Source organism: Drosophila bipectinata, chromosome XR (assembly GCF_030179905.1).
Source record: "Drosophila bipectinata strain 14024-0381.07 chromosome XR, DbipHiC1v2, whole genome shotgun sequence".
In the NCBI taxonomy this organism is placed as follows: Eukaryota; Metazoa; Arthropoda; class Insecta; order Diptera; family Drosophilidae; genus Drosophila; species Drosophila bipectinata.
Genome location: NC_091735.1, coordinates 25286568 through 25314388, shown reverse-complemented (window position 1 = coordinate 25314388; position 27821 = coordinate 25286568). Strand labels below are relative to the sequence as shown.

General features: G+C 46.0%; 1 protein-coding gene and 1 long non-coding RNA gene across 18 annotated transcripts in view; both read left to right on the top strand.

The window, feature by feature from the left end:
• The window catches only part of LOC108123811 (retinal degeneration A), an 84389-nt gene extending 59569 nt beyond the window's left edge, over positions 1-24820 (top strand). Inside the window, exons 1-16 of one of the 17 annotated variants that reach the window (XM_017239137.3) lie at positions 4092-4282; positions 9010-10011; positions 10266-10407; positions 11125-11328; positions 12413-12542; positions 16272-16650; positions 16709-16889; positions 16949-17358; positions 17413-17706; positions 17769-17995; positions 18048-18269; positions 19447-19498; positions 19745-19798; positions 20136-20199; positions 20316-20473; positions 20532-24815. In XM_017239137.3, coding sequence (XP_017094626.2) covers positions 9281-10011; positions 10266-10407; positions 11125-11328; positions 12413-12542; positions 16272-16650; positions 16709-16889; positions 16949-17358; positions 17413-17706; positions 17769-17995; positions 18048-18269; positions 19447-19498; positions 19745-19798; positions 20136-20199; positions 20316-20473; positions 20532-20775 — 3492 coding nt within the window. In that variant the 5' untranslated portion in view covers positions 4092-4282; positions 9010-9280 and the 3' untranslated portion in view covers positions 20776-24815. Of the gene's footprint in view, positions 1-4091; positions 4283-8938; positions 10012-10265; positions 10408-11124; positions 11329-12412; positions 12543-16271; positions 16651-16708; positions 16890-16948; positions 17359-17412; positions 17707-17768; positions 17996-18047; positions 19170-19446; positions 19499-19744; positions 19799-20135; positions 20200-20315; positions 20474-20531 lie in introns of those variants that run through there. The other 16 variants (XM_017239131.3, XM_070276561.1, XM_017239138.3 and 13 more) reach the window with 16 other exon arrangements.
• A 262-nt stretch (positions 24821-25082) lies between these two features.
• Positions 25083-25836, top strand: LOC108123816 (uncharacterized). Its single transcript, XR_001773207.3, has 2 exons — positions 25083-25489; positions 25547-25836. It is a non-coding gene; the product is annotated as an uncharacterized lncRNA (long non-coding RNA).
• The last annotated feature ends 1985 nt before the right edge of the window (positions 25837-27821 follow it).

The following is a 27821-nucleotide window of genomic DNA, read 5'->3' as shown; positions in this document are numbered from 1 at the left end:
GTTTCCTTAGCCTTCTGGCGACTGGACTAGCGTTCTTTTCTTGCGTTTTGTTCCAATCTTTTTATTTGAAAACCAAACACACAGAGGAGGAATCTCATTTAAGGACACTGGAGTGCTTTAAACCAGGACCTCCGTTGCCACACTTCCTTTGTCATTCGAGACTGACGGAGAACAGCATTATTTACATATTACGTAGAGTTCGGCAGACGTTTTGGGCTTCCTATTCAAAATTGGGGATCTCCGGCCAAAAATAAATCCTGGGCCCGGTCGAGAGAGCTGGGCTTCCGCCCAGCAGCCCGCCCAGAAACACTCTTTAATGGCTTACTTTCTTTGTTTACTTTCGCCTTCCCTTTGTCCTCCATGGAGGACCCACGACCCTACCCCGGCTGGGTGGCTATTTTTGGACCGGCAAACTTTTAAATTGACTCATTAAAACGAGCTTAACACGTGGCCCTGGCTAGGATTAAGGGATCAGTGGCGGACGGACTCTGCCGGACCGGGGTCCGGCTCATAATTGGGGCTGTTTTGTTTGGATAAATTCCTGACTTGGACTGGAGCTGGGAGCTGGGAACCGGAACCCTGACTTCCTTTTTTTGCGGTCGCAGCTATCCCACTTGACCTGCCTAGGAGTGATGGGTGACACGTGTGTTTTTGGGCGACATGTGAGGCTTGCCTCCTACGGTGTCTGCCAGCCAGCTTGCTTGCTTTTCCTCCCATCGGCCACTGGTTGGGTTTCCGTAGTCCTTGTCCGCTGTCTGGGTGTGAGCCTACGTCCGCCAAGTTAAGCCTAATTAGAAACGAAACTACAGTTCCAGTTCCAGTTCCAGGCTCCCTCCATCGCTGCCTCCGGCGATTCATAATTCTCGCCATGAGCGACCCTCCGAGAGCACTGACTGCCAGTGCTTGAATAAATTATGGCTAGTCCGGAAAAAAACCCAGAATTGGGAGCTCTATCCAAGGGTTATTTCAATACAATGGATACCCTTTCAAGAAAAGTAATAATAGATCCATATTTTTAGACTTTGTTTATAGGTTTACTTGGAGTATCTTAGTAACTTATCTTAGGAGTATCTTAGGTAGTTCTTTTAAAAATTTGTACAAAGTCAACTCCCAAAAGAGGCATACCCCACGAAAGGGAAGGAAAATTGGCTCAGCCAACCGATTTCCTTGAATTACAACAAAAGCCGCTCATAAATAATATTCAAACAAAGTGTCCCATGTCCCGTGTCCGCTGTCCGCTTCGCGCATCCCACTGGCCCATGCCACTGAAAGGACGAAAGAAGCATGCCCAAAGAAGCCCAAGAAAGTGAGGTGTGAGAGTGACGAACCACTTGCGGCCAATTTGTTAGCCTGTGGCTCAGCCACGAGGGCCGGCAGGACTTCCCGGTCCCGGTCTGGGTCCCGGGCAAAGGACCCGATATGGATATGGATAATTCAGAAGTTGCCTCTGATGGATTAGCTAGATTGGGACTCCGGGTGCGTGTGTGCCTTCCTGTGGCGCCGACTTGTCCTGAAACTCGATTCCGTTCTGCGGAAAATTAATAAGCTTAGAGCAGGCTATCGGGACATCTAATCCTTGACTGGGAAGGGACAAACACGAATACGTCTTATAGTTTTCAGTTTATTCATTTGCTTACACACTGCTGAATATTAAGTAACTTTAGTTTACTTTTCGGAGGGATATTGATGGGCATTTCATTCATTTCCTGCACTTGTATTACGAAAAAGCTATTCCCTATAAATAATACTTGGTTTTTGTTTTCTATTTGCAGGTATGTACTGAACGATTACCCCCAGATCCTTTTGCGCTCACAGATAAGTACTGAAAATGGAAATTAGTTGGAAGTGATATTATTGCAGGTATTAAAATGCGGTTCCGAGTCCTTTCATGGCGGGGACATCATCTTTTTTAATTTCCGATTGCTGTTGCCCCAATTTACGGCCATTTGCAGCCCCTGCGGTACAATACCCATTAGAATCCGTCTCTCCGGGGGCGCTCCATTAGACGGCAGTAACTGAGGTGGGGGGGTTGGGAGCCCGTCATAAAGTTGGATTTGTTGATTTACGATACCGAAGCGTGACACGTTATTATCGGCCCGTTTGTGGCTACCATTCCGGGCATTCCGTGGCGTTCCCTTAGATGCCCATTGACCACTGACTGATATGTTTAATTTACTCCAACTCCCTATACCAACTCCCACTCCCAATTCCGTTCCGTATCCGGATACGGGTCCAACGACCCCTCGGTCGATAAAATGGTAAAATATTATAAAATCATTCAATCATGCGACAAACTCCGGACTCCGGACACTGCAGTCATTCATTCTGGCTCTCGGATGCGGTCTGCAGTCCAATCACGCCTTCCCCCACTGGAAGAAAGATTGCCAATTTCGAGTATGGTCCTTCGAGCCAGCCTGGGAGGCTATGGAAGTCGTATTTCGCTCAGTGTGCGAGGCACTCAGCCATGCGTTCCGTTCGCCTTTCTTTGGTTTCTTCGGCCTGTGTCCCTGAGGCGTGTGCGGCTCATTCATGCGACTGTCGAGTCCTCAGACAATCCCACCCCACTTCACCCACACACAGCCCCCGTCTAAACAACAACAAGCCGAACAACCCAAACACAAGCCCCGAAACATCGAAGACAACAACAGAGACCACAAAAGCAGCCATCGAACAAGAAGAAACAGAAAGTTAACTCAACTTTTATGACAATGGGGCAAATAATTTTATGAAAATACTCCCCCGGGGGGAACTACTGCACAGGGTACAGGGTACACGTAGTCCCAGGCCCAGAACGGTTGCTTGGCTCTTTATTTTGACTGGTTTTGGATCTGGATCCAGAAGTTTGGCAAACATGAAATTAGCATACAGGACTCGGGGGAACGCGATTGTGTTTCACAATTTCTTTATTCCCTGATTGGGCTAACGATTCCCGAAATCGGGGGAGTAGGGGATGCTTTGGGCCTAATTCTCGGGCTTTTAAGATATTGGGACTTCTGATTTGGCCATCGAGGCCATATCCCAATAGTTTTTCTTGGGGGAACTTGAGGCTAGCACCTGAAAAAAAATTGTATTTCCATTTCTCCAAAACCAGAAAGATGATAAATGATTCGCTTTGTCCGCCCTCAGTTCCAGTTCCAGTTATTGTTTGTATTTTTGGTTCTTGCTTCATTTTTTGTTGCCCAGTTCCGCGTGTTGCTGACGCACGCGGCATGCAACAGGGGCAGCAACATCGGCGGCCAAGCACTCTGAAAAATCGTACATATATTTGGTAATAATTCAATGCAACTATAGGTTGGTGATCTTAGTTTGGACAACCGTTTCTCGCTGTGTAGGAACAACAATAATCATCTACTTGGTGCCTCAGCCACAATTAAGTTTTTGTGAAATATTTGCTTGGTCTTTTTTTGCGCGTTTTCCTCTGCCACATCTACGTCAGCATGGGATGTGTGGCGGCTGGGGCAGTGTGGAGCTGGGGGGTGGTGGGCGCGTGGCGGGGGCATGGAACAGAGCAGAGCTGGCCAGACCAGAATTGAAATGCAAATTGAAAGGCACAAAGCGAAAATATGCCAAGCGAATCTGAGCAATCAAGGCGGGAGACAAAGTAGCGACCGCAGCAACGTCAGCGACGACGTCACTCGACGCCGACAGTGGCAGTGGCAGTGGCAGAGGCTGCGGCAGCACGACCGCGCTGTGTAGAAAATGTCACCAGTTTTGGGGCCGGAGGGAAATTCGCATCCAAAAGTCGCGAAGATCGCAGCCAGTGATGGCAGGTGTGGGCCATAAAGATCATAGCTATCTAATCTATCAGCCCCTATCGCTATGATAGCTCATTCCTATCTAATAGTGCCTTTATTTTCAAGTTTTCCTCTTGAAAGAGTCTTCTTTTTGTTATCCCAAGTACCGGGTATTTATAGCCTTCTTTTGTGGGCAATTTTCCAGTTAGATCGATCATCCCTGGTGGGGAAAATTCACCACGCAGCGCATTGAGGTGACAAAGTTTCTGCCTCAGCCTCCGTCGCTGCCGCGGCCTCCGTCGCTGCTCGTGTTGACTTTGATCGCTCGCTGGGCCGCTCAGTCGCCTTGTGCGGTTGGATGCTGCCGCCCGCCAACCCAAAGAACCCCACAAGCAGAAGCAAAAGCAGAAGCCGAGAGGAAATCCGGGAGAACGCTACCCTCGCGATGTGAAAGCAGTTAGCAATTAATTGAATAATGAAGCGAATCGCGGGCCAGCGAAAGCCCAGTGTGGAAGAGTGTGACCCCGAGCGGCACAGACCGCAGAAAAGTGTGTGCCTTGCCTGGGAAAACAAACAAGAAAATTAAGAAAATAATCGAAAGTGTGCAAACAGCAAACAGCGAACAGGGAAAGCGGAAAATCAAATCGAAACGAACTGAACTGAACTGAAGAACAAAACAAAAGCCAGAAAGACCGGGTCAGATGGTGTTCGGGTCAATTAATAGCTTCGGGACGGGTCAGAGATACAAAGATGCCAAAAATACCGAAAATTCCCAGAGTGTTTTAATTGAGCCAAATGGACAAATTGTAATTAATTTAATCAATGAACTTGAAACGTGGACCAGCAATCGACAAGAGTCAGGGGCGGAGAGAGTTCAGTTCAGTAGCTAGCCGATGTCAAGGGGTGCTCTAGGCATCATCATGTGGGGCCCGAGATCGTGAATAGACTTCGAGCATGTCAGTGGCATATTCTTGGCAGGCCTTCAACTTGCTCCGGACTTTGGCCCAATCGCAATTATTAAGTATTTACAAGATACTTGCCCGAAAACGCCCTGTACACATGTTCCCAGTAGTAGAGGACATCCTGATGCCAACCATCCAGAGGATGAGCTTCGAACAATCAAGATTTTATCGCCCCCGGGAGACAATGCATCTTTAATTCGATTTTAATGGATCTTCGGGTGATATTTTCCATATTTCGGTTGCACTTGTTGATAAATAGAAAGCCGAAAGCCATCAAATAGATAATAGCTGTTCTATTTCTATTTCTTGGCTGGCTTCCACCTCTGCCAGGTTGCGCGGCATCTGAACCCAGAGGCTGTGAACTGCCAGCCGTGACATTTAAAGAATTTCGCACCCATTTACCATCCACCCAAGGGGGAGGAACTACAAAGGGATGGCTCTTTATAGAGGCGAGAAAGGCGGCTAAGAACGTCGTTTATTCGATTTGATTTATTGTCGATTTGGCGCTCCTCTCTTCGCATCTCGCATTTATTCTATTTTATTTATTTTATTTTTTGATTTGTCTTGTTGTGCCAGCTGCGCCGGCCAAGAGCATCACAAGACACGAGTCGCGACAGGGGAGGAGGGCACCGCCCCGCCCACCTGATTTGGCCAACGTTGCGCATACGCCACGTGAGCCGGGCCAGGTTAAAAATGGCATTAGTGGGCACTTGAGGTCAAATAGAGTACTCCAGTACCCGGTTTCTGATGAATTCGGCGGGGAAGGGGCCTGGCTAGCCCCTCATGTACCTGTCGTGCCAGAACTAGACAGCAACACCAGGCACCGACATCGGTTTATATATAAGCGGTGCCCGCCGACGCCGATGCCGATGCCGCCTGCTCTCATAATTAACTAGAGTATTTTTAGCCAGCAGAATTTAACAGAAAGTAAGCTAGAAAACACATTAACATCGACAGTGTCGTCGTCATCTCTTTTTGCGGCCAGCCAAGCAGCGTATTTCGACGAATCTGGCTGGAATGGTTGGAGTTTTTGGCCAGAGGCTCCACTACTCCCACCGCGTGACTGGCTTGTGGTGCAACCTTTCCCGTTTCAGAGCCTATTTGCTTAGGTTCATTCATAAATTCTATCAACCCCCCAAGATAACTCTGAGATTGTGCAATAGATTAGCTTGTGGCTCGTTAGCTGGCTACCTGGCCAAGTTTTTTCCCCCGAAACGGAAGCAGAGTAATTACAGGTGAGATACGAGCAGACTCCGGGGTTCAAGGCACTCGCTCGCCCGCCTCCTACCTTTTGTTTATATTATTTCGTATTCAGCCGGCCCACAGGGAAGCAGTGCCTTTGTTTTTCGCTGATAAGCGAAGATTATTTAGATCCCTTTGGAGGCCGAGATGTTTGCGAGACTTGCTCTTTTAATATTTCCCATAAAAGCCCTGAAATTCGTCAGTGATTTTAGAGACTTCTCCCCCAACGGGCTCCTTCCGCCACTTTGCTCATTGAAATGTCGGCCCCCAGAAGCCATTCCCCAAAGCAAACGCTTAATGCCAATTAAGAATATTAATTTCATTTGCAGACTTGTATCGTTTAGCTCGTTCTGGTCCCCCTCCTGGTCTTCCAGCTGCTTTTGTGACCATTTTCCGGTTGCATCCATGTCCTGCCTACACTCGGAGAAAAGGAGCCTAGATGGCCTGTCCAGTTCCTAGGGCCTGCTAGGCTTGGGCTCAATTATTTCCAGTGGGCTTGCTCCTCCGAAGCTCTTGAATCTTCAATGACAGGCCGGGAGTGGAAAATCCCCGATTTTCTCCGGGTGGAGCTTAAAGGCGACCCCCTAGTTGGCATTGGCCCGCCCCTTCGGTTGCTATTGTTAATATTCATTAGCTTAAAATCCTTTTCTCGAGCTGCTCGAGTTGGCATTTCGTAGCTCAAGTTGCTGCTGCCACTTCCCCGGCCCGGGGATGCTCAAAAGTTGTTGCCACGTTTTCAATTCCAATGCGCGGGCATTAATCGCAATCACAAACGACGACCATGACGAGGACGAGGATGAGGAGGTAGAACCAGGTCCGAACCGATGGCCAGGACGTGCGGATAATTTTTCATTTCGGAGAGCTCAAATGGATTCCTCATTGGCTTAAATGTGCAAATGAATGGTCGGTGCTCGCACATATTTGTGTGCAAATTTCGGACACAAATGCAAATACTCGCTCTCATAGCTGGGCAGGATCTATTTAAAGCACAGGGCTGTGGGCGATTATTAATGGAAGCTCAGAGACCATTTGACGCCTGGGGGGGCGCCTGGCAGGTCCTTGAAGGGTTAACGCATCAATGGCTTGTAGTCCCCGAAAGAAAATCATCGAATCAAATAAATTCAAGAAGTGTACACTCCATCGGAGCTATTTGCATGCCAATTTCGAACACGAAACCAACTGAAGTGCATCTCCGCTCCCTGGCTTCGGCACCCTTCTTAATTCATTTCGGGCTATAATATTTTTATTTTTATGATGCCAAAGTCAAAGAGCTGGTAGCTGGTAGCTGGCGAGTGCAAACACTAACGCAAGTGTCACTATTCAAATATACGTAAAAACATTTCAAGGCTTTTATTGATTTTGTCAATGAGGCCAGCGAGAGGTGCTGACGCTGCCCCAGTTGAATCTCGATCCGTTCCTGCCCCATAGCCCCATCGCCCCATCCGTGGCGACAGTCAGCCTTTCATTGGCCTCCGCCCCCGCCCGTCATTTTCATTCATTTTTCCACCTTTTTCCCACCCAATCATCCAATCCAACCAACCCACCAACAGACCCGCCCTTGCCGGCAAAGTCCAGACCTCTTCAAAGGCGGTCGACATTAAAATTAATCACATTTGAATTGAAATTGCGTTTCAAGTTCTGTGTTTGTGGCGTCTTTGCTGTCGCATCGCTTTGTTTTGTGGCTCGTTGTTTGGCGTCTAATTAGGAATTAGGAATCGGGAGTGATTGCCAATTTTTCAGAGACGGTTCGCCACCGAGTGTGGCTCCAACCCGAAACTATGTATAAGCTGAAAACTTTGCCATTCTACTTGAGTGCTTATTCTGGCTCAGTAGCTTGCGAGTTAAACAGTTCTTCCAGAGGATTATAGCTCCTGCTTGGATGAACTGGACCGTGGCGCTGGGTCGCTGGCTCGCAAGCCTTTAAAAGGCACTTGGGAAATGCGAATCCTATTGATTTCGCCCAAGTATTTGAGGAACTATTAGCACAAAGCCAGCTCGGCATTGATTTCCATCTCGCTGTGCACTGGCCGAGGCGAGGCGAGGCGAGGCAAGGCGGACGTTGTGATATTTTAAGACTGCAGTCGGCAAATTGATTTGCAATTCAATTTCGCAACTTTCTGAGTGGAAAGCAGCACTTCCTCCTGCCCCGCCCTCTTGCCATTTCTTGCCAATCTCCCGGCCTCTTCCGCCCAGTATTTGCAGGCGTTGAACGATGGCTGGCTGGCTCGGAAAAGTATTTAATATTTTTAGATAGACAATCTGTCAGATTGCAGGTCATAGGTCGCGTCAAGCACACGGACACGCTAAATTTACCCTCAAATCAAGCGTGAATGCCAAATTTTGAGCAGCGCGTCAGAAACAGCGCACAACACGCGCTTAAAACGCGCTTAAAAAGCCACCTCCTCCGCAGGGAGGAGGGCGTGGCAGGAAAAAGGATACTAGGCGGAAGAGGTAAAAAGCTGCCGCAAACGTTGACAATTGACATGGAAAATCTGCAGAGCGCTTCAAAAGGCCAACCTGCAATTTTCCAGGCCAGCAGGGCCCCAACCAGCCAGCCCTCCCCCGGGTCACGTACTCGGCACGCAGTGCTCTGTAAAAAATGTACCTCATACACACATACATATACATACATATATTGTACATAAACGAGTCACATTTCTCCGTATGTACTCCATCTGATAAGAATTTAATTACATTGCCTATAAAGTATAAACAAAAGGTATACAGCGTATTAGCCGCACACGCACGGATAGAGTCCGGGTGTGCGTTGAAGCGGGACAGATAGAGGGGGGCGGTGGCGGCTATGGGGGCGTGGCATCTTGATATCCAAACAGTGGCCGGTCAAAGTTCCCTTTCCCCAAAGCGGTGGGCTTCAGAGACTTTGAAATGCCCTGCCGGGATTTAAAGCGGATGCCAAGTGGGTTTTGGCTTCAAAATTTAGACTCATAGGGCAGTGATTGTTCCTCTAGCTGTTTGCACACTTTCCGGATAGTTACGAGTGCCAAAGTACCCTACCGACAAGGGAGGGTAGTGTACAAAAATCGTATAATAATGAGCTCGAACCAAAACAGAATCTCCGGCAATCTTTTTGCGCCATAATGACGGGCGCGGACACAAAAACGGTCAGTAGCAGAAATAGAAACAGAAGTCGCGGCAAAACCGCATCAGAATCAGAATCGGAATCGGAATCAGAGTCGGTATCGGACCATCGGAGTCGCAGAAGCCGGAATTGGAATGCAAATGAGCGGCAAAAAATGAACGAATGAATGCCTAATGAAGTGAAGTGAAATGTAAAACGCGAAAAAAGCAACGATTTCCAGCAAGAAAGTCACTCCAAAGACCATGTTCATATCGTATCTGAGCAGTGAGAGTAACGACAGCAACAATATCCAGAGTACCAGTGCCAGTACCAGTGCCAGCGCCAGTCCAGGCCCCAGGACTAGCAACTGCAACAATATTGGCGATATTGCAAGCGACTGCAGTGGCCAGCAACAAGCCTGCAACAATATCAGCTGCAACTGCAACAATATAACAAATAGCCACGTCAGGAGCTCCACTTGCTGTGGCAACACCCACAGTGGTAACTGCAACATTGACGGCAACGGCAACGGCAGCAGCAATAGCATCGGTGGCAGCAACATTCTGGCATCGGTTTATGGCATGGAGCGATTGCTGCACGCGGTGCGCGAGGAGTTCCAGACGGAGGATGAGCTGGAGGCGGAACAGGACGACGAAGGAGGAGTAGACGCGAAAGGATGTATCGCCCACAGGAGCAGCACTAGCAGCAGCAGCAGCGATACCTGCAGCAGTGACACATCCTCCCTGCAACTTCCCCTGCCTCTGCCGAGTGCCAGGAGGCGACTGCAGCGTGGGGAGAGCTTCGGCTCCCTCACAGGACCCATGGCGGCCTGGACAGAGGAGGGTATTGTCGGGGGCGGGTCCTCTGCAGCTGTGGCGGGAGGCGTGCCGGGCGCCCCAGTGCGACGCTTCCGCCGCTCCTCCATCGGCATACAACGGAAGTCGGCCTTCCGGCAGCGGAAGCTCGATTCCCTGGGGGCGTGGCGGCGGAAGAGGTGAGTCCGGGGAAGAGCAAACATCAGCCATATGATATACCCATAAAAGTATTCCTTGGAGGAGGAATGTCCCGGGGATGACACTGCGGGGGGGTAAAAATAGAATCTATTCTCCTCCTCTAATCGCACCTTTGCAGGACACCCATTCTCAGAACTTATCGAGAGCCAAGCCAAAGAGTCCTTTCTGCGAAGCACTTGAAGTCCTTGTAATCCTGCTTTCACCTTTCCCCTCTCTCTCTTTCTCTCCCAACAAGCAGGCGTACCGCTTCGGCGAGCAACTCCCGGAGACCGATACGGATTGTGCCCGACTGGACGGAGAACGCGGTGCAGGGCGAGCACTACTGGAAGCCCACCTCCGCCTCCGGGGATCTCTGCTGCCTGAACGAGGAGTGCATTGTGAGTACCCCTGTCCCTCCCTCCTCCTGCCCCTGTGCGGCGGGGGCCTTCCGTCAATTCAATTAGTGCCACAGAACCGACAACTGAAAGGGGGGGGGGCTCCATGTGAGTGTAATTTATTTATTGCGTGCTTGTCCAACATTCACGCAATAAAATCCGGATAAAGCCAAGTGGGGGCCAGTAGCGGCGGGGGCTGAGGAAGAGCGATGGGCGTGTCATCAGTTTTGGGCAGCCCAGCCGAAAGTAACAGAAGAGTGCTTTATCAGGCTCGTTGTCAGCAGAAGCGTGGGTGGAAGGCCTGTCTAATCTCAATCTCCATTGGCACAATAAGATAGTAATAGTATACACCTTTTCCGAGGAGGTCCTCTGGTGGGGGGGAGGAGAAAAGGCTCCCCAACAGTTATATTCCGTCATATTTAAGCTGAAAGCTGGGAGTTGAAGCCTAGCAGGTGGTTAGTCGATGTCCCATTTAAAGAGTCAAGCGCAGGCACGAGAACTGTAGGCATTGGGCCACCGCGGAGGTTCCTCGGAAGCCTCTCGGAGGAAGCTGAAACCGCAACGCCGTCGACAATTAATTGCCAAAGTTTGCTTTGGCAAAGTGACAGCTCCTTCCTTTGGCTGCGGTTTGGGACGGAAGGCCGCGAACACCTAATTGGCACTCCCAAAAATAGGCACCTCTTGTAGCGGACTCGCACTCATGTTCACCTCCTCCTGCAGAAGAGCGGCCAGCGGATGAAGTGCTCCGCCTGCCAGCTGATCGCCCACCAGAACTGCATCCCCCTCGTGAACGAGAAGTCGCAGCTGGCTTGCAAGCCGACCTACCGGGACGTGGGCATCCGCCAGTACCGGGAGCAGACCACCACCCACCACCACTGGGTGCACCGCAAGCTGGAGAAGGGCAAGTGCAAGCAGTGCGGAAAGGTAAGCCAGAGGTTCCCCAACCTCTTCTTTTACAGTATTAGCCCCCAATGGCTTTTGCGTTCAATAACTATGCTGGTGATTTGCTTAACATATCAATATTTATATTTATGCTTCGCCGAGAATATCATATCATATCATATCATGTCATACCATATCAAAGTGTGGCTCCGCTAGAGCCTCATTAACAACAAGCCAACTTCGGGCGGAGTCGAAGTTTAATACCCTTGCAGTTGCAGTTATTTATCGCAAATATGGCATATAGTAGGACGATTCGGGACAAAATATTTTTTCTCGATTTTTTGCCAATTTTTCCTGATGGGATCCCTTGAAAATGGGTTTTTCCCCTATAGGGCCCACAGTGATTGCTATATCTTCCCCAATTCTTATCCGATTCTCAAGCGGAGTACCTTAAACGATTTCTAGATCGATTTGCCACCATTCTGCATCAAAATCCTGAGGCAAAATATTTTTTAGATTTTTTGTCCATTTTTCCTGGTGGGATCCCTTGAAAATGGGGTTTTCCCCTATAGGGCCCACAGCGATGTCTATATCTTCTCCAATTCGCATCCGATTCTCAAGCAGAGTACCTTAAACGATTTCTAGATCGATTTGCCTCCATTCTGCATCAAAATCCTGAGGCAAAATATTTTTTAGATTTTTTGTCCATTTTTCCTGATGGGATCCCTTGAAAATGGGGTTTTCCCCTATAGGGCCCACAGTGATTGCTATATCTTCCCCAATTCTTATCCGATTCTCAAGCGGAGTACCTTTAACGATTTCTAGATCGATTTGCCACGAATCTGCATCAAAATCCTGAGGCAAAATATTTTTTAGATTTTTATCCATTTTTCCTGTTGGGATCCCTTGATAGAGACTTTATAGGGTCGGAGATGTCTCCTTTACTGCGATGCACACTTTTGGCCGAAATTATAATACCCTCTGCAAGGGTTTTAAAAAGCATGATATCATAACCACACCTAACACTCTTGCCCTCGAGCCGGCTGTAGAAGACATAAGGTGTAGTGCCAGAGACCCTTGCGATAACGGCTATCCTATGTGATCCACTCACTTCTTATTTATTAAGCAGGCAGTGCAGAGCAAGCTCTTCGGGTCGAAGGAGATAGTGGCGTTGTCCTGCGCGTGGTGCCACGAGATCTACCACAACAAGGAGTCCTGCTTCAACCAGGCCAAAATTGGCGAGGAGTGTCGTCTGGGTAAGTTTTTTTCCCCTGCCTGCCGTCCCTACTTGGCAGTCCTTTTAGAAGAACCCATGCCACTGTCCCTTGATTAATTACGTGACGTGCATGCAAATAAATGGCGGTTTGTTAACTTAATTAGATCCACTGCTGTACCGTATCGCTCTCAACAATAAGACCATTAAAAAAAAAAATTAAAAAAATAAATAAATAAAAAAATGATTTGTGGGGCTTTTAGTTTTCAAGAAATTAAAATTAAATCAGAAATTCAGAAGAGAGAGAGCCTATTGCCAAGCTACTAAAGCAGATTAGTCTTTTAATTAAAATTTAAAACAAACTAAGTCAATTCCGCCATTGAAATAATATAAAAATTATAAAACAAAAAAGTTAAAATAAAATAAATTAAATTTTTATGCCCTTAAGTTTGCAATAAATTAAAATTCAAAAAACAGAAAATCACCGACGAAGCAAGTCAACTTCAAGTTTGGAAGTTAAATATTTAAACAAAATAAAATAAATAAAAGTCAATCACGAAATGACTCGGGTCCTTGCGTTCTACCGCCTACTTCAACAATGATCCATTGAAAAAATTTAAATAAAAAATTTCATATAACAAGTAAAAGGGTTTGTAGGCCTTTTAGATTTCAATAAATCAATAAATGAAGTTAAAATAAAATTAGAAAATCAGACACGAGTAATGTAACCCAATCGATGCAGGCCCTCTGTAGTTGTTAAATATTTAAACAAAATAAAAAAAATAAAAGTCAATCAGGAAATGACTCGGGTCCTTGACTTGCGTACCGCTGTTAACTCCAGCAGACTAGATCCATTGAAAAAATTTAAATAAAAAATTTCATATAACAAGAAAGTAAAAGGGTTTGTAGGCCTTTTAGTTTTCAGTAAATAAAATTAAAATAAAATCAGAAAATCAGACACGAATAATGTAACCCAATCGATGCAGGCCCTCTGTAGTTGTTAAATATTTAAACAAAATAAAAAAAATAAAAGTCAATCAGGAAATGACTCGGGTCCTTCACTTGCGTACCGCCGCAGCAGTCAAACCTCGACGATAATCCATTGAAAAAATTTAAATAAAAAATTTCATATAACAAGAAAGTAAAAGGGTTTGCAGGCCTTTTAGTTTTCAATAAATAAAATTAAAATAAAATCAGAAAATCAGACCCGAGTAAGGTAACCCAATCGATGCAGGCCCTCTGTAGTTGTTAAATATTTAAACAAAATAAAAAAAATAAAAGTCAATCAGGAAATGACTCGGGTCCTTCACTTGCGTACCGCCGCAGCAGTCAAACCTCGACGATAATCCATTGAAAAAAATTTAAATAAAAAATTTCATATAACAAGAAAGTAAAAGGGTTTGCAGGCCTTTTAGTTTTCAATAAATAAAATTAAAATAAGATCAGAAAATCAGACACGAGTAATGTAACCCAATCGATGCAGGCCCTCTGTAGTTGTTAAATATTTAAACAAAATAAAAAAAATATAAGTCAGTCACCAAATGACCTTGATCCTCGACGATGATCCATTGAAAAAATTTAAATAAAAAATTGCATATAACAAAGTAAAAGGGTTTGTAGGCCTTTTAGTTTTCAATAAATGAAATTAACATAAAATCAGAAAATCAGACACGAGTAATGTAACCCAATCGATGCAGGCCCTCTGTAGTTGTTAAATATTTAAACAAAATAAAAAAAATAAAAGTCAATCAGCAAATGACTCGGGTCCTTCACTTGCGTACCGCCCCAGCAGACAAACCTGGACGATAATCCATTGAAAAAATTTAAATAAAAAATTTTAAATAACAAGAAAGTAAAAGGGTTTGTAGGCCTTTCAGTTTTCAATAAATCAAATAAAATTAGAAAATCAGACACGAGTAATGTAACCCAATCGATGCAGGCCCTCTGTATTTGTTAAATATTTAAACAAAATAAAAAAAATAAAAGTCAATCAGGAAATGACTCGGGTCCTTCACTTGCGTACCGCCCCAGCAGACAAACCTGGACGATAATCCATTGAAAAAATTTAAATAAAAAATTTTAAATAACAAGAAAGTAAAAGGGTTTGTAGGCCTTTTAGTTTTCAATAAATCAATAAATGAAATTAAAATAAAATTAGAAAATCAGACACGAGTAATGTAACCCAATCGATGCAGGCCCTCTGTATTTGTTAAATATTTAAACAAAATAAAAAAAAATAAAATTCAGTCACCAAATGACTCTGGTCCTTGACTTGCCGTACCGCCGCAGCAGACTAACCTGGACGATAATCCATTGAAAAAATTTAAATACAAAATTTTAAATAACAAGAAAGTAAAAGGGTTTGTAGGCCTTTCAGTTTTCAATAAATCAAATGAAATTAGAAAATCAGACACGAGTAATGTAACCCAATCGATGCAGGCCCTCTGTATTTGTTAAATATTTAAACAAAATAAAAAAAATAAAAGTCAATCAGGAAATGACTCGGGTCCTTCACTTGCGTACCGCCCCAGCAGACAAACCTGGACGATAATCCATTGAAAAAATTTAAATAAAAAATTTCATATAACAAGTAAAAGGGTTTGTAGGCTTTTCAGTTTTCAATAAATCAAAAAATGAAATTAAAATAAAATCAGAAAATCAGACACGAGTAATGTAACCCAATCGATGCAGGCCCTCTGTAGTTGTTAAATATTTAAACAAAATAATAAAATAAAAAACAGTAACCAAAAATAAGAAAAAGTTTTCAAAAAAATAAAATCAGCAAAAAATGCAGGTTCATTGCAAATTGCCAAGCTGCTAGGGGCCATGGGCCGTTCAGATATTATAAAATTAAATAAAAAAAAATAAAATAAAATAAAATATATATAAAAAACTTTACGGATAAAGTTTCGACACAAGTCTATAAACATGAGACTTATTGCACGTCTCAGAATATCAAAAAAAAAAAAGAAAATAAAATAAAAGGCGAACCAGAAAAATAAATGTGATCCGACTGCCACGAAGGCTGGCAGACGAATGAATATTTTTTGGCCGGCAGTCGACCTCCCAAAAAATTCCGATTGCAAACCGACGGCCAGGGCCTACTAGATCTTTCGATTTTTACTTTGACCCTTCTCAACACTTTTTGACCAACACTACTTATTGGCCATGTGTTGATACTGCCGGCAAATAGTGGCAAAGTGCGAAAAATTTAAAAAATACAGGGAGGATGCCTCCCAGGTCGTCTTTTTCCACCGTTTCTAATCAATTTAATTAGTCCCCTGCCCGGAGGCTCTCTTCCGTCCTCCTGGTATTTACAAACTACAACTTTATCGACGATTTCCGACCTGGCCACAATCCTGGTCTTCTAAAGTGTCTCAATGAGCTTCTTGTTAACACACTCTTCACGGCACGCCATTAGGCACACCGTCCGTGTGCTGAATAGGAGGAGGATGGGGGCAGGACGAGGCCTGTGGCCGGCCGAGCTGGGCTGAACGAAGACATCTTGACCCCCGACCCCACTCTGGAATTGTCTGGCTCGGGTCCTTTGTGTTCCGCTCACCAAGGCTGGCAAGCGGCCTCCATAATTGTCCCCTGGCATGTGGGCTATGCGGGCCACAATAGCCCCAAATAGCCCCCGACTCTGGCTGGGATTCTCCTTTAAAGGCCGCAAATTGAATTTAATTGGCTGGCCATCCTTAACGGCCTCCCCCTTACACACTCACCACCTTGGAGTAGACAGTTTTAACTTCGTTTTCGTGTGTCCCTGCAGGAAACTATGCACCCATCATCGTGCCCCCCTCTTGGATCGTCAAGCTGCCCAGCAAGGGAAACTTCAAGTCATCGATACGCGTCAGCAACAAGAACAATGCCGCTGCGGGATCCTCGGCCGGCGGAGGAGGAGGTGGAGGCGGGGCCGGAGGCAAGAGCAAGAAGCAGACCCAGCGCCGTCAGAAGGGCCAGAAGGACGAGAAGAAGGAGCCGCGCGCCTTCATCGTGAAGCCGATTCCCTCACCGGAGGTGATCCCGGTCATAGTCTTCATTAATCCCAAGTCCGGCGGCAACCAGGGCGTGAAGCTCCTGGGCAAGTTCCAGCACTTGCTCAATCCGCGCCAGGTGTTCGATCTCACCCAGGGTGGCCCCAAAATGGGGTGAGTATTCCGTTTTCCAATAAAAATGAGCTCCTTCTGACATATATCTTCCCTGCAGCCTGGACATGTTCCGCAAGGCTCCCAACCTGAGGGTGCTGGCCTGCGGCGGCGACGGCACCGTCGGCTGGGTCCTGTCCGTCCTGGACCAGATCCATCCGCCCCTGCAGCCGGTTCCCGCCGTCGGAGTGCTGCCCCTCGGAACCGGCAATGATCTCGCTCGCGCCCTGGGATGGGGCGGGGTAAGTGCACCAAGGGACCTTTGGAGAAACTATTACTCATTTGAATCCATTTCCTGCAGGGATACACGGACGAACCCATTGGCAAGATTCTGCGCGAGATCGGGATGTCGCAGTGCGTCCTCATGGACCGCTGGCGCGTCAAGGTCACACCCAACGACGACGTTACCGACGACCACGTGGACAGGAGCAAGGCGAACGTGCCCCTGAACGTCATCAACAACTACTTCTCGTTCGGCGTGGACGCCCACATCGCCCTGGAGTTCCACGAGGCGCGTGAGGCGCACCCGGAGCGCTTCAACTCGCGGCTCCGCAACAAGATGTACTACGGCCAGATGGGCGGCAAGGACCTGATCCTCCGCCAGTACCGCAACCTCTCCCAGTGGGTGACGCTCGAGTGCGACGGCCAGGACTTTACCGGAAAGCTGCGCGACGCCGGCTGCCACGCCGTCCTGTTCCTGAACATACCCAGGTAAGGGATTCCTTCTCTTCACTCGCAGGGGCAGTAACCATCTTCCTCCCTCAGCTATGGCGGCGGCACCCACCCGTGGAACGACTCCTTCGGCTCCACGAAGCCCTCCATCGACGACGGGCTGATGGAAGTGGTGGGCCTGACGACCTACCAGCTGCCCATGCTGCAGGCGGGCATGCACGGCACCTGCATCTGCCAGTGCCGAAAGGCGCGCATCATCACCAAGCGCACCATTCCGATGCAGGTGGACGGGGAGGCCTGCCGGGTGAAGCCCTCGGTGATCGAGATCGAGCTGCTCAACAAGGCTCTGATGCTCTCCAAGCGAAAGCACGGACGCGGCGACGTCCAGTGAGTGATGATCCCACGGAGTTTCCCAGAAGACCCCCCCTCTAATTCCTGTGTCTTTGCAGAGTCAATCCCCTGGAGAAGATGCAGCTGCATATCCTGCGCGTCACCATGCAGCAGTACGAGCAGTACCACTACGACAAGGAGATGCTCCGCAAGCTGGCCAACAAGCTGGGCCAGATCGAGATCGAGTCCCAGTGCGACCTCGAGCATGTCCGCAACATGCTCAACACCAAGTTCGAGGAGTCGATATCCTATCCGAAGGTCTCCCAGGACTGGTGCTTCATAGACTGTGAGTAGCACTGCCCATCCGCCACGTAGCACTCATAAATCCCCTCTTCCAGCCTGCACCGCGGAGCACTACTTCCGCATCGACCGCGCCCAGGAGCACTTGCACTACATCTGCGACATCGCCATCGACGAGCTGTACATCCTGGACCACGAGGCGGCCACGATGCCCCAGACCCCGGACCAGGAGCGCTCCTTCGCGGCCTTCTCGCAGCGGCAGGCGCAGAACGAGCGCCGCCAGCTGGACCAGGCCCAGGGCCGCGGCCCCGGCAGCACGGGTATGGACATGGGCGCGGGTGCGGGCGCGGCTTTCAGACGGCTGGGGCTGGCCGGGTGCTGGCCCTCGGCGGGCAGCCAGCACCCGGAACCGGAGCCGTTGCAGGAGCGGCTGGATGAGCTCCAGCAGCAGGTGGCCGAGCAGCTGCCCTACCTCGACAGGCGCATGTTCCTGCACCTCCACTTCCGCAAGCACCGTGTCGAGATCTGAACCTCCCCCCACCTCGAATCCCAGTCCCAGTCCCCGAACTAACCCCATTCGAGAGGGCGGTGCGGAGTGGAGGGGCTCTCGGTTCATATTTGTTTCTGCATTGCGTTACTTTTCATTAGAGTTATATTTTTCGTTGTCATAACTATCGTTCTCGTTGCCGGAGAGTGTCCTGCATGTTGAGTCATTGAAAGCGACACGATTGTAGCCATGAGATGCCCCCAGAGCAGTTGCCGTCGAAGCACTAGTCTATGAGTCTAGGATGGCATCCGAAGCTCTCTAGAGATACCTGTATCTTTAGAATCTTAGCCTTCACTTCGACTGCAACTGTGGGCATAGTGGGCAACCTACTAACCAAACACGCCACACAACACACACCACCTGCACCACACACCACACACCACACACCACACATATGTAACATAATACTGTCTGTTGAACTGTGAGGAGCCGAATACAGCTTAGTCCTTGCCACGATCGCATGTAAGTAGAGCATTAAATACGACCACTTCTGTCCCTAACTGGTATATAATCCCGGCTTACAGTCACAGTTAGCCGTAGCAAGGACCAAACCGTATTCGCAACGATCCCTAAACCAACAAACTAACCAACCACTCAACCACAACCCACCACAGACCACCACCACCATCCAGACCGAAACACCATCCAGAAAAAACGGGTACCCGCCGAACGGGTAGGTCCAATGCCTTGCCAATAGTGATTAGTCCTTTGGTAGTGGACACGTCGACTGAGTGTCCTGTTGAACTAGTTGTCTGTGTTGGCTGATTATTAGAAACTATCCCAGACTATCTATCGATATTTAGTTGTAATTGTGTGAATCCCTAAATTGCGCTTACTAACAATTTGTAACTCTCTTTTCGAATTTAAACGTCCGCCCACCCACACCAACGCCAACACCAACACGCCCACATCTTAACACACACATCTTGACACTTTTTTGAAACACAAAGATGAGGATTTGCAAATTGGCTCCAAGCCCATTAAAGTGATGAAGTGGAAGAGGTAAAAAGCGAACCCCTAACCCCCAACCAACCCCAATGTCCTTCACCGATCACCTCGCTCTCTCACCCGCTTTGATCATGGACTATCCTCCATCTGGAACACGTCTACTGTCCGCCTGTCCTCCTGCCTGTCCTCTTCTGCATCTCTTCCTCTCTTGCTTGACTCTTGACTTCTGATTTGATTTGATTCTCAATTAATGATTTCATAATTTCTGTTCGAAAACATCGCCTTACTTTCCGCATGCAGCAACAAAGATCGTTTGTTCAGTTTCAACGAAGATGTTTTTGGTTATGGATTCAGGTACTCCGTATAACTATCTGTCTCTCTCTCCTCACCTGGCTGTCTGTCGTGGCTATCTCTTTCTTTTTAGTTACACTCTTTCTTTCTTTCTTTCTGTCTTACTCTGTCTCAGTCGTAACTCGTATTCGTACTCGTACTCTTACTCGTACTCGTATCATTGACATTTCGATATCGAATCGCATTCGCCTTCGCCTCGTTTGAAGACAAACGCAACTGATGTCTGAACTTTTTTTATTTCTTTACTCTTCCATGAACACGAACCACAAAACACACCTGACACCTGACACCCCAAACACCCAACAAACACACACTCGAACACCACACATTCGAATAATAGCCCTATACTGGAGCAAACTTCCGATGCCGTACTACTAGCAGCCCAGAGCGGCGATCTCAATATGGTAGCTTAACTCTTTGCCAATTATCCTTAGACGCTAGAGAATGTATCTGTAGACGTAGCCTAGTAGCCCCCCCCCCTGGTCGATCAGCCTCTAAATGGTCTTCTTCCTCCTTCCAGTTACGTGCACTACATGAACAAGGATACTCATTACAGTCAGTGAACAAGAACGGACAGACGGCGCTGCACTTTGCTTGCAAATATAACCACAAGGACATTGTCAAATACATCATCTCGTGCGCCACTCGACGCGTCATCAACATGGCCGACAAGGAGCGGTAAGTGCTCGTACTCCCCCCTCATTCAGGACCTTGTCTAACCACCTTTCCTTTCCAGGGGACAGACGGCCCTCCATATCGCCGCCGAGCAGAACCGACGCGACATCTGCGTGATGCTGGTGGCCGCCGGAGCGAACCTGCAGGCCCGAGACTCTGGCGGGAACACAGCCATGATGGTGGCGTTCAACAAGAACGCCAACGAGATCGCCACCTATTTGGAAAGTAAGCAGGGCACCCAGCCCGTAGACGGCAGCTGGCCCGTCAACGACTCCAATACATCGCCGTCGGCCCCCTCCATGTAGAGAAATCGCTAGACACTATCGCTAGACACACAGCCTACACACCCATAACACGAACCCCCAAGGAGGATGCGTAATCTAGGCCCACTAATCTTGCGAATTTCTCCTTTCTCTGCCATCGAACCAACACCCACTTCGATCAACAACCATGGAAATGGAAACGGCAATGGTCACCACTTTGTAAATAAACTGAAACCTCAAAACATCAACCAACATTCCACACGATAACGTCCAGGTCAAGAGCGGTTCATGCACCTGGAGGTGCAGACCCGGATCTAAGGACGAAGGATGCTCGACGCAGGAAAGCATTCACCCACACGGAATACTTTTAATGATAATTGTATTTTTTTTTGTCAACTAATTTTTTGCTTTTTGTTGAACTAGCAAGTACGAGAAAACCAAACAAATTATACCATATATGATGTAAGCGAAAGGATTCAAACCACAAACCACACCCATCACTCAACACTCAACACCTAACACTTAACACCACATGGCACTTGAAACAGAAACAGAAAGCAGCAAAATCTAAAGAATATCACACTGTAGAGGAAGGCTAGCGAGGAGTCGAGGTAGGCAATATTTGATCCGATTCGATTTATTTTAATTTAAGACAGAATCAGGAGACCAGAATCAGGCGATCGAAATTTTACTAAATGATTAATGATTATATTGTGATATCTAAATTAATTACGCAAAATTATGAAGCGAGATCGAGAGCGAATTGATATTAGCGAGGAGCTTGCTGTACATAGGGAGGAATCAGACACACGCAGACACCATGAGCAAATATTTAGTCGCCCCAATTAACACTTAATACTTAATATTTAACACTTAAATGGATATCTTTTGGAGTTCGATCTAGGCTAAGTGAGATTCAATACTCTTGTCGAGAAAAACCAAATCGGAACAGGACGCAGGAGGCAGAGCAGCAGCACGATTAGTGGAGCAGGGGGATCCGGCGGCCTGGATCCCATTCCAGGAACATCGCAGGACCCCCGGCTCGCAAGCACACACAAAGTATACACACTGACACGGTCCCGATGCACAGACTAGAATGCACAACCCCTAGACATACCTGCCATGGTTCAGCCCCATACTATGTTATATCCAATGCGTTTCAAACCGAGAGACTTGAACCGATACCCGAGAACCAGTTAGAACAAAGACTATCCGCACTATCCGTACTCCATTACCTTGAGCCCCCCTATCTCTCACTGGAACACAAAACACGAGAAGCAAGAACACCTAACGTTAGAGAAACTCACATATACTTTATAGAATCAAAAGTAATTACGATACTTATATTACATAGTCGTTAGTCTAAACTAATATCAAATAATGATACGTATGCAATGTACAGTAGAAGGACAGTGCGCTCCTTCCGCTTCGATTCCGAATTCCGAATTCCTCGACCCCAGGCGCGAGTCGAGAGTCAATTAAGTTTACCACGTTTTTTTCCGCTTACGATCATAACTAGCTAATAGGTCATAGTAGACGATAGGCGTAGGCGTTAGACTGTAGCGACTAGCATCGATTGATGATTGATGAGGCACCCGAACGACTAGGTATCGGACACCTTTACGAGACGTGGCCGAACGGCGGCATGTCCTTGCCGCCCTTCCCCGGAGCCGTGGCTCTGGGTCCCGGGAAGCGGCCTGCGACAGGACACCGCCCCCATTCCGCCGTAATTATGTTTTGGATTTCGACACACGCAATGCACGCGTACGCGCAAACGAATCTCCTGCCGCTGCGGGAGGCGGCACACTCGCAGGATCGATTGGGACCCGGGCTGCCGGGTTTTTCGGGGCGAGCTGCCCGCGATGCCCCCCGAAGGTGTGCCCCGCCCACACGCAATCCGGGTCCCAAATGGCAGACACCGGCCTCTGCGGCGGCAAAGGATGCGTTAAAAATGAGTTGCCAGCGAATAGTTGAATTTAGGCAGTGTTGCGAGAGTGGAAGGAGGTTATAGGTTATAACACGGAAACGGAAACCTTTACGAGAGCTACATAGGAGCTCTCTTCTAGCCAAGCAGTCCTTTTTTCAACACAACTAAAACGCAGAACCAACTAAAATCAGCTTCAGTAGAGCAGAGTACTAAGGAATATTTAGCAAATGACAATCTAGAGAATTTAGAAAGAAAGCTGGGAGCGGAGAAGACGTTTGCTAGCCCCTTGAACTATGAACTATGCCACTAAACGACACCCAGAGGCCCAGAAAAGGCGGCCATTCTGTCACAACATGGTTAGTTTTAGGAAACCTATTGCTATTCTTTACACAGCGCTAAAAATTTATGAAATTGTAGTCGGAGGATTTTCGTGGAAGAAGGACATCCTGGGAGGATGGACGACAGGATAACTGTGGAATGAGGAGACAAATGCGAGGAAACAGGCTAGGAAAAGTGCCGCAACTGGGCACTTTCACAGCTGTTCGGAAAACAACCGGGTCCAAGCTAAATTAAAAGATATATTTTCATGGATTTTGTAAAACTTGAGAAGCCACAGATACAGATAGAGACACCTACATAATACACAGATAATACTAATACACACCCACACAAGGTACACAAATTGAAGGCATAAACTGCATATGCATAATGTGTATATAAGAACTATAGAAGCTATATATTTAAATATATATACAGACATATATATATTTTTTTCGAATCGTTTAAGTGAAGTGTTGAACAAAATATGAAGAGAACATGAATCGCAAGTCTTATGAAAACCTAGCTAGTAAGGCAACCCAAAATTGTAAAGGTCTCGATACAAATAAAAATACAGATACGGAAACGGAACGAGAAAATGCAAGATGCAGTTGCAGATGCAGATACAGATACAGATGGAAAACCTAATACCTAGCGAATGCCTAACGCTGTTTGAAGTAAAAGTAATACTTATTACAGTACACATACGGAAATATATATAAATATTTATATATATATATCGAATATATATATTTATATTATATATATAACAGTAACAATAAAGCATACATATATGTAAATGTAACTTATTTATTAACACAGTCCTACCTAGTCCCTGTAAATATTTCGAAGAACTTCAATCCGATTTCCAACTGATTTATATATGTGTACCATATGCTAGCTCAACAAAGGACAGACATCGAAGCTAAAGACAGGACTCTCCCCTCTACTGATATACAACTGCTATATACTATAACTTACTTTTAATATAAACTTACGCAAGTCTGAAAGTATTTCTATCGAAGAGTTCTAAACTGCTTTACTGTAAATTGTACATACACCTCTAGCTCTAGATGATTCGGACCCCCTTAGTCTGCTAGATACCGAGACATTGTAAGATACATCCCCACACTCAGACACACCCACACCCACACCCCCAGCCCCCTATCAATATATACATACACTCATATATTTACTTTTTTTGGATTAGTCACTAAGCATAAACTTAGAGATCGAAAAACAAAAGGCAACATGAATTACTAAGTACGATATGCACTGCAAGCACTGAGGAATTTGATTCAATTTTACTTAAGATTACGAAAAGCGAAAATTGAAGTAGCATTTAGAAATTACTAAATTACGAATATAAATTTAAAATTAATTTTTCCAGCTAAGAACCGGTCATGCTTTCAGTCAATTGAGTGGACTTTGAGAACGTTTTAGCATATGGATTGGCTATGCAGCGTGTATATATGTACATCACTCCCACAGAAACACACTAGTCCGATAATAACCCAGACATAGATGTACAATAGTTATTGAGATTCACCCTTAAAGAAAGCCTATCAATCTAAAAGCATGCTCTATAAATCTGTCCACCAAAATGACACTCCTTGGAGATGCAAAGACCGAACCCTTTCCCTAGAGAGTTCCTTACCTCGACAGTAACTTAAAAGAATTGTAAAATCAAAAACATTAATTATATACCCCAAATACTACCAACTTAAGCTAGCTAATCGCAAGTATTTGACCACCAAACGATATCATCCACAAAATTGCTTATAAATATTTTCCGTCACTCTATTACGAGGAAATAAATTTTTTTTGGTATTTCAAACTCAAAAACAATGTGTTTTATTGGCACACGGGTTTTTTTAACATACAATTGTTACACAATAATAATTTAAGTTGTAATTCTCAACAGATTCCGAGGAGCAAATGGCTTAGGAAACGAGGTTTCTCAGTGGAAGCGGGACGAAAATCCACTTGGATCGGGTAAGTGAAAAAGTTTCAATAAGCAACATAGATTTAATTCACTAACAAAAGAATGAAAAAATGTATTGAGACCACAAGTCCAATTTAAAATTTTCCCGCTTTAGATTTCAAATTTAAGGTGTATTGGAAAACGTCGGTGTATTGAAAAATGCTATCGATACTATTTCGCTTGCGACTTTATCGATATTTAATTGGACATCACTATGCAGACTTACTCATCTCTAAGCCAATTCGCTCATCGCTAAGCCGATTTTCTCATCTCTATCACCTCATCTCTGCCTTGATCCTCTGTGTCGCCTCATTTATGATGTTTCAAGTTTAAAAAGTTTTGCAAATCAAACAAAAGAGCCAGTAAGATGGAAAAGGAAATAGATAAAAGAATACGAGGATAATGAAATACATCGTCAAGCTAGGATCCTGGGGCATGCTAATCGTCATTCACAAGGCGCCCAACCAGTGCAGATTTGAATATCTTACAAATTTGACAGTGAAGAACAAGAATGAAGGCATTTATCAGTACGTTTATTGAAATCTTACTTAAATATATACAATAATCTCAAATTTCCTTTTCAGCTATGGAAAGAAGCGGGCTAAGAAGATACATTTTCGCAATGTGACCATAAACGAGGCACATATGTAAATACGATGTCTTCCGAGTTCCTACTCCGATATTTCTGGACCGGACTGTGGTGACAGTCTAATCTTTCTTCTTCCAAAGACTGTACAAATGTTAAAAACATTACTCCATTTATTATTAGAAACATATTTCCATCAAATTATACACTTAAAACAATGTAAATCGACTGCAACATCAACTAAACCGCAATCACAAGATGTAAATAAAGAAGATTTTGGTGCTTCGACGCTCTATTTATACTTTTCCGACGCTTAAACCGGTTGCGAATTATAAAATGGCGGGGGCATAACGATTTTGTACGATTTTGTTGAAAAATAAATTCTCCGATTTCGACAAAACTAGTATACAGTTCGACTAACATCGATACGCTGACTCTGAAAATGCGAAGCGTTGCCAGATCGGACGCCAAACGGCCGACATATGAGCTCTAGAAAGCTCAATTCTGCCCCGATCTGGCAACGCTTGATATTTTCGGAATCAGCACTCGAATGTCCACCGAACTGCATACCACGTTTATCGATATCGAACAATTCATTTTCGACCGTTTTTTCGCAAAAATGGAAAGGCCATCACGATTTTTTCCGATTTTGGCCGAAAAATTTTTTGTCCGATTTCGACGAAATTGGTATGCAGTTCGATAGACTTTGGGACGCTGATTTCGAAAATGCCAAGCGTTGCCAGATCGGACTACAAACGGCCGATATATGGACTCTACAATCTCTATTTCTGGCCCGATCTGGCAACCCTGCACATTTTCGGAATCAGCGCTCGATTGTCCATCGAACTGCATACCACGTTTATCGATATCGAACAATTCATTTTCGACCGTTTTTTCGCAAAAATGGAAAGGCTAACCATCACGATTTTTTCCGATTTTGGCCGAAAAATTTTTTGTTCGATTTCGACGAAATTGGTATGCAGTTCGATAGACTTTGGGGCGCTGATTTCGAAAATGCCAAGCGTTGCCAGATCGGACTACAAACGGCCGACATATGAGCTCTAGAAAGCTCAATTCTGCCCCGATCTGGCAACGCTTGATATTTTCGGAATCAGCGCTCGATTGTCCATCGAACTGCATACCACGTTTATCGATATCGAACAATTCATTTTCGACCGTTTTTTCGCAAAAATGGAAAGGCCATCACGATTTTTTCCGATTTTGGCCGAAAAATTTTTTGTCCGATTTCGACGAAATTGGTATGCAGTTCGATAGACTTTGGGACGCTGATTTCGAAAATGCCAAGCGTTGCCAGATCGGACTACAAACGGCCGATATATGGACTCTACAATCTCTATTTCTGGCCCGATCTGGCAACCCTGCACATTTTCGGAATCAGCGCTCGATTGTCCATCGAACTGCATACCACGTTTATCGATATCGAACAATTCATTTTCGACCGTTTTTTCGCAAAAATGGAAAGGCTAACCATCACGATTTTTTCCGATTTTGGCCGAAAAATTTTTTGTTCGATTTCGACAAAATTGGTATGCAGTTCGATAGACTTTGGGGCGCTGATTTCGAAAATGTCAAGCGTTGCCAGATCGGACTACAAACGGCCGAGATATGGGCTCTGGAATCTCTATTTCTGGTCCGATCTGGCAACGCTTGATATTTTCGGAATCAGCACTCGAATGTCCACCGAACTGCATACCACGTTTATCGATATCGAACAATTCATTTTCGACCGTTTTTTCGCAAAAATGGAAAGGCTAACCATCACGATTTTTTCCGATTTTGGCCGAAAAATTTTTTGTTCGATTTCGACAAAATTGGTATGCAGTTCGATAGACTTTGGGGCGCTGATTTCGAAAATGTCAAGCGTTGCCAGATCGGACTACAAACGGCCGAGATATGGGCTCTGGAATCTCTATTTCTGGCCCGATCTGGCAACGCTTGATATTTTCGGAATCAGCACTCGAATGTCCACCGAACTGCATACCACGTTTATCGATATCGAACAATTCATTTTCGACCGTTTTTTCGCAAAAATGGAAAGGCTAACCATCACGATTTTTTCCGATTTTGGCCGAAAAATTTTTTGTTCGATTTCGACAAAATTGGTATGCAGTTCGATAGACTTTGGGGCGCTGATTTCGAAAATGTCAAGCGTTGCCAGATCGGACTACAAACGGCCGAGATATGGGCTCTGGAATCTCTATTTCTGGCCCGATCTGGCAACCCTGCACATTTTCGGAATCAGCGCTCGATTG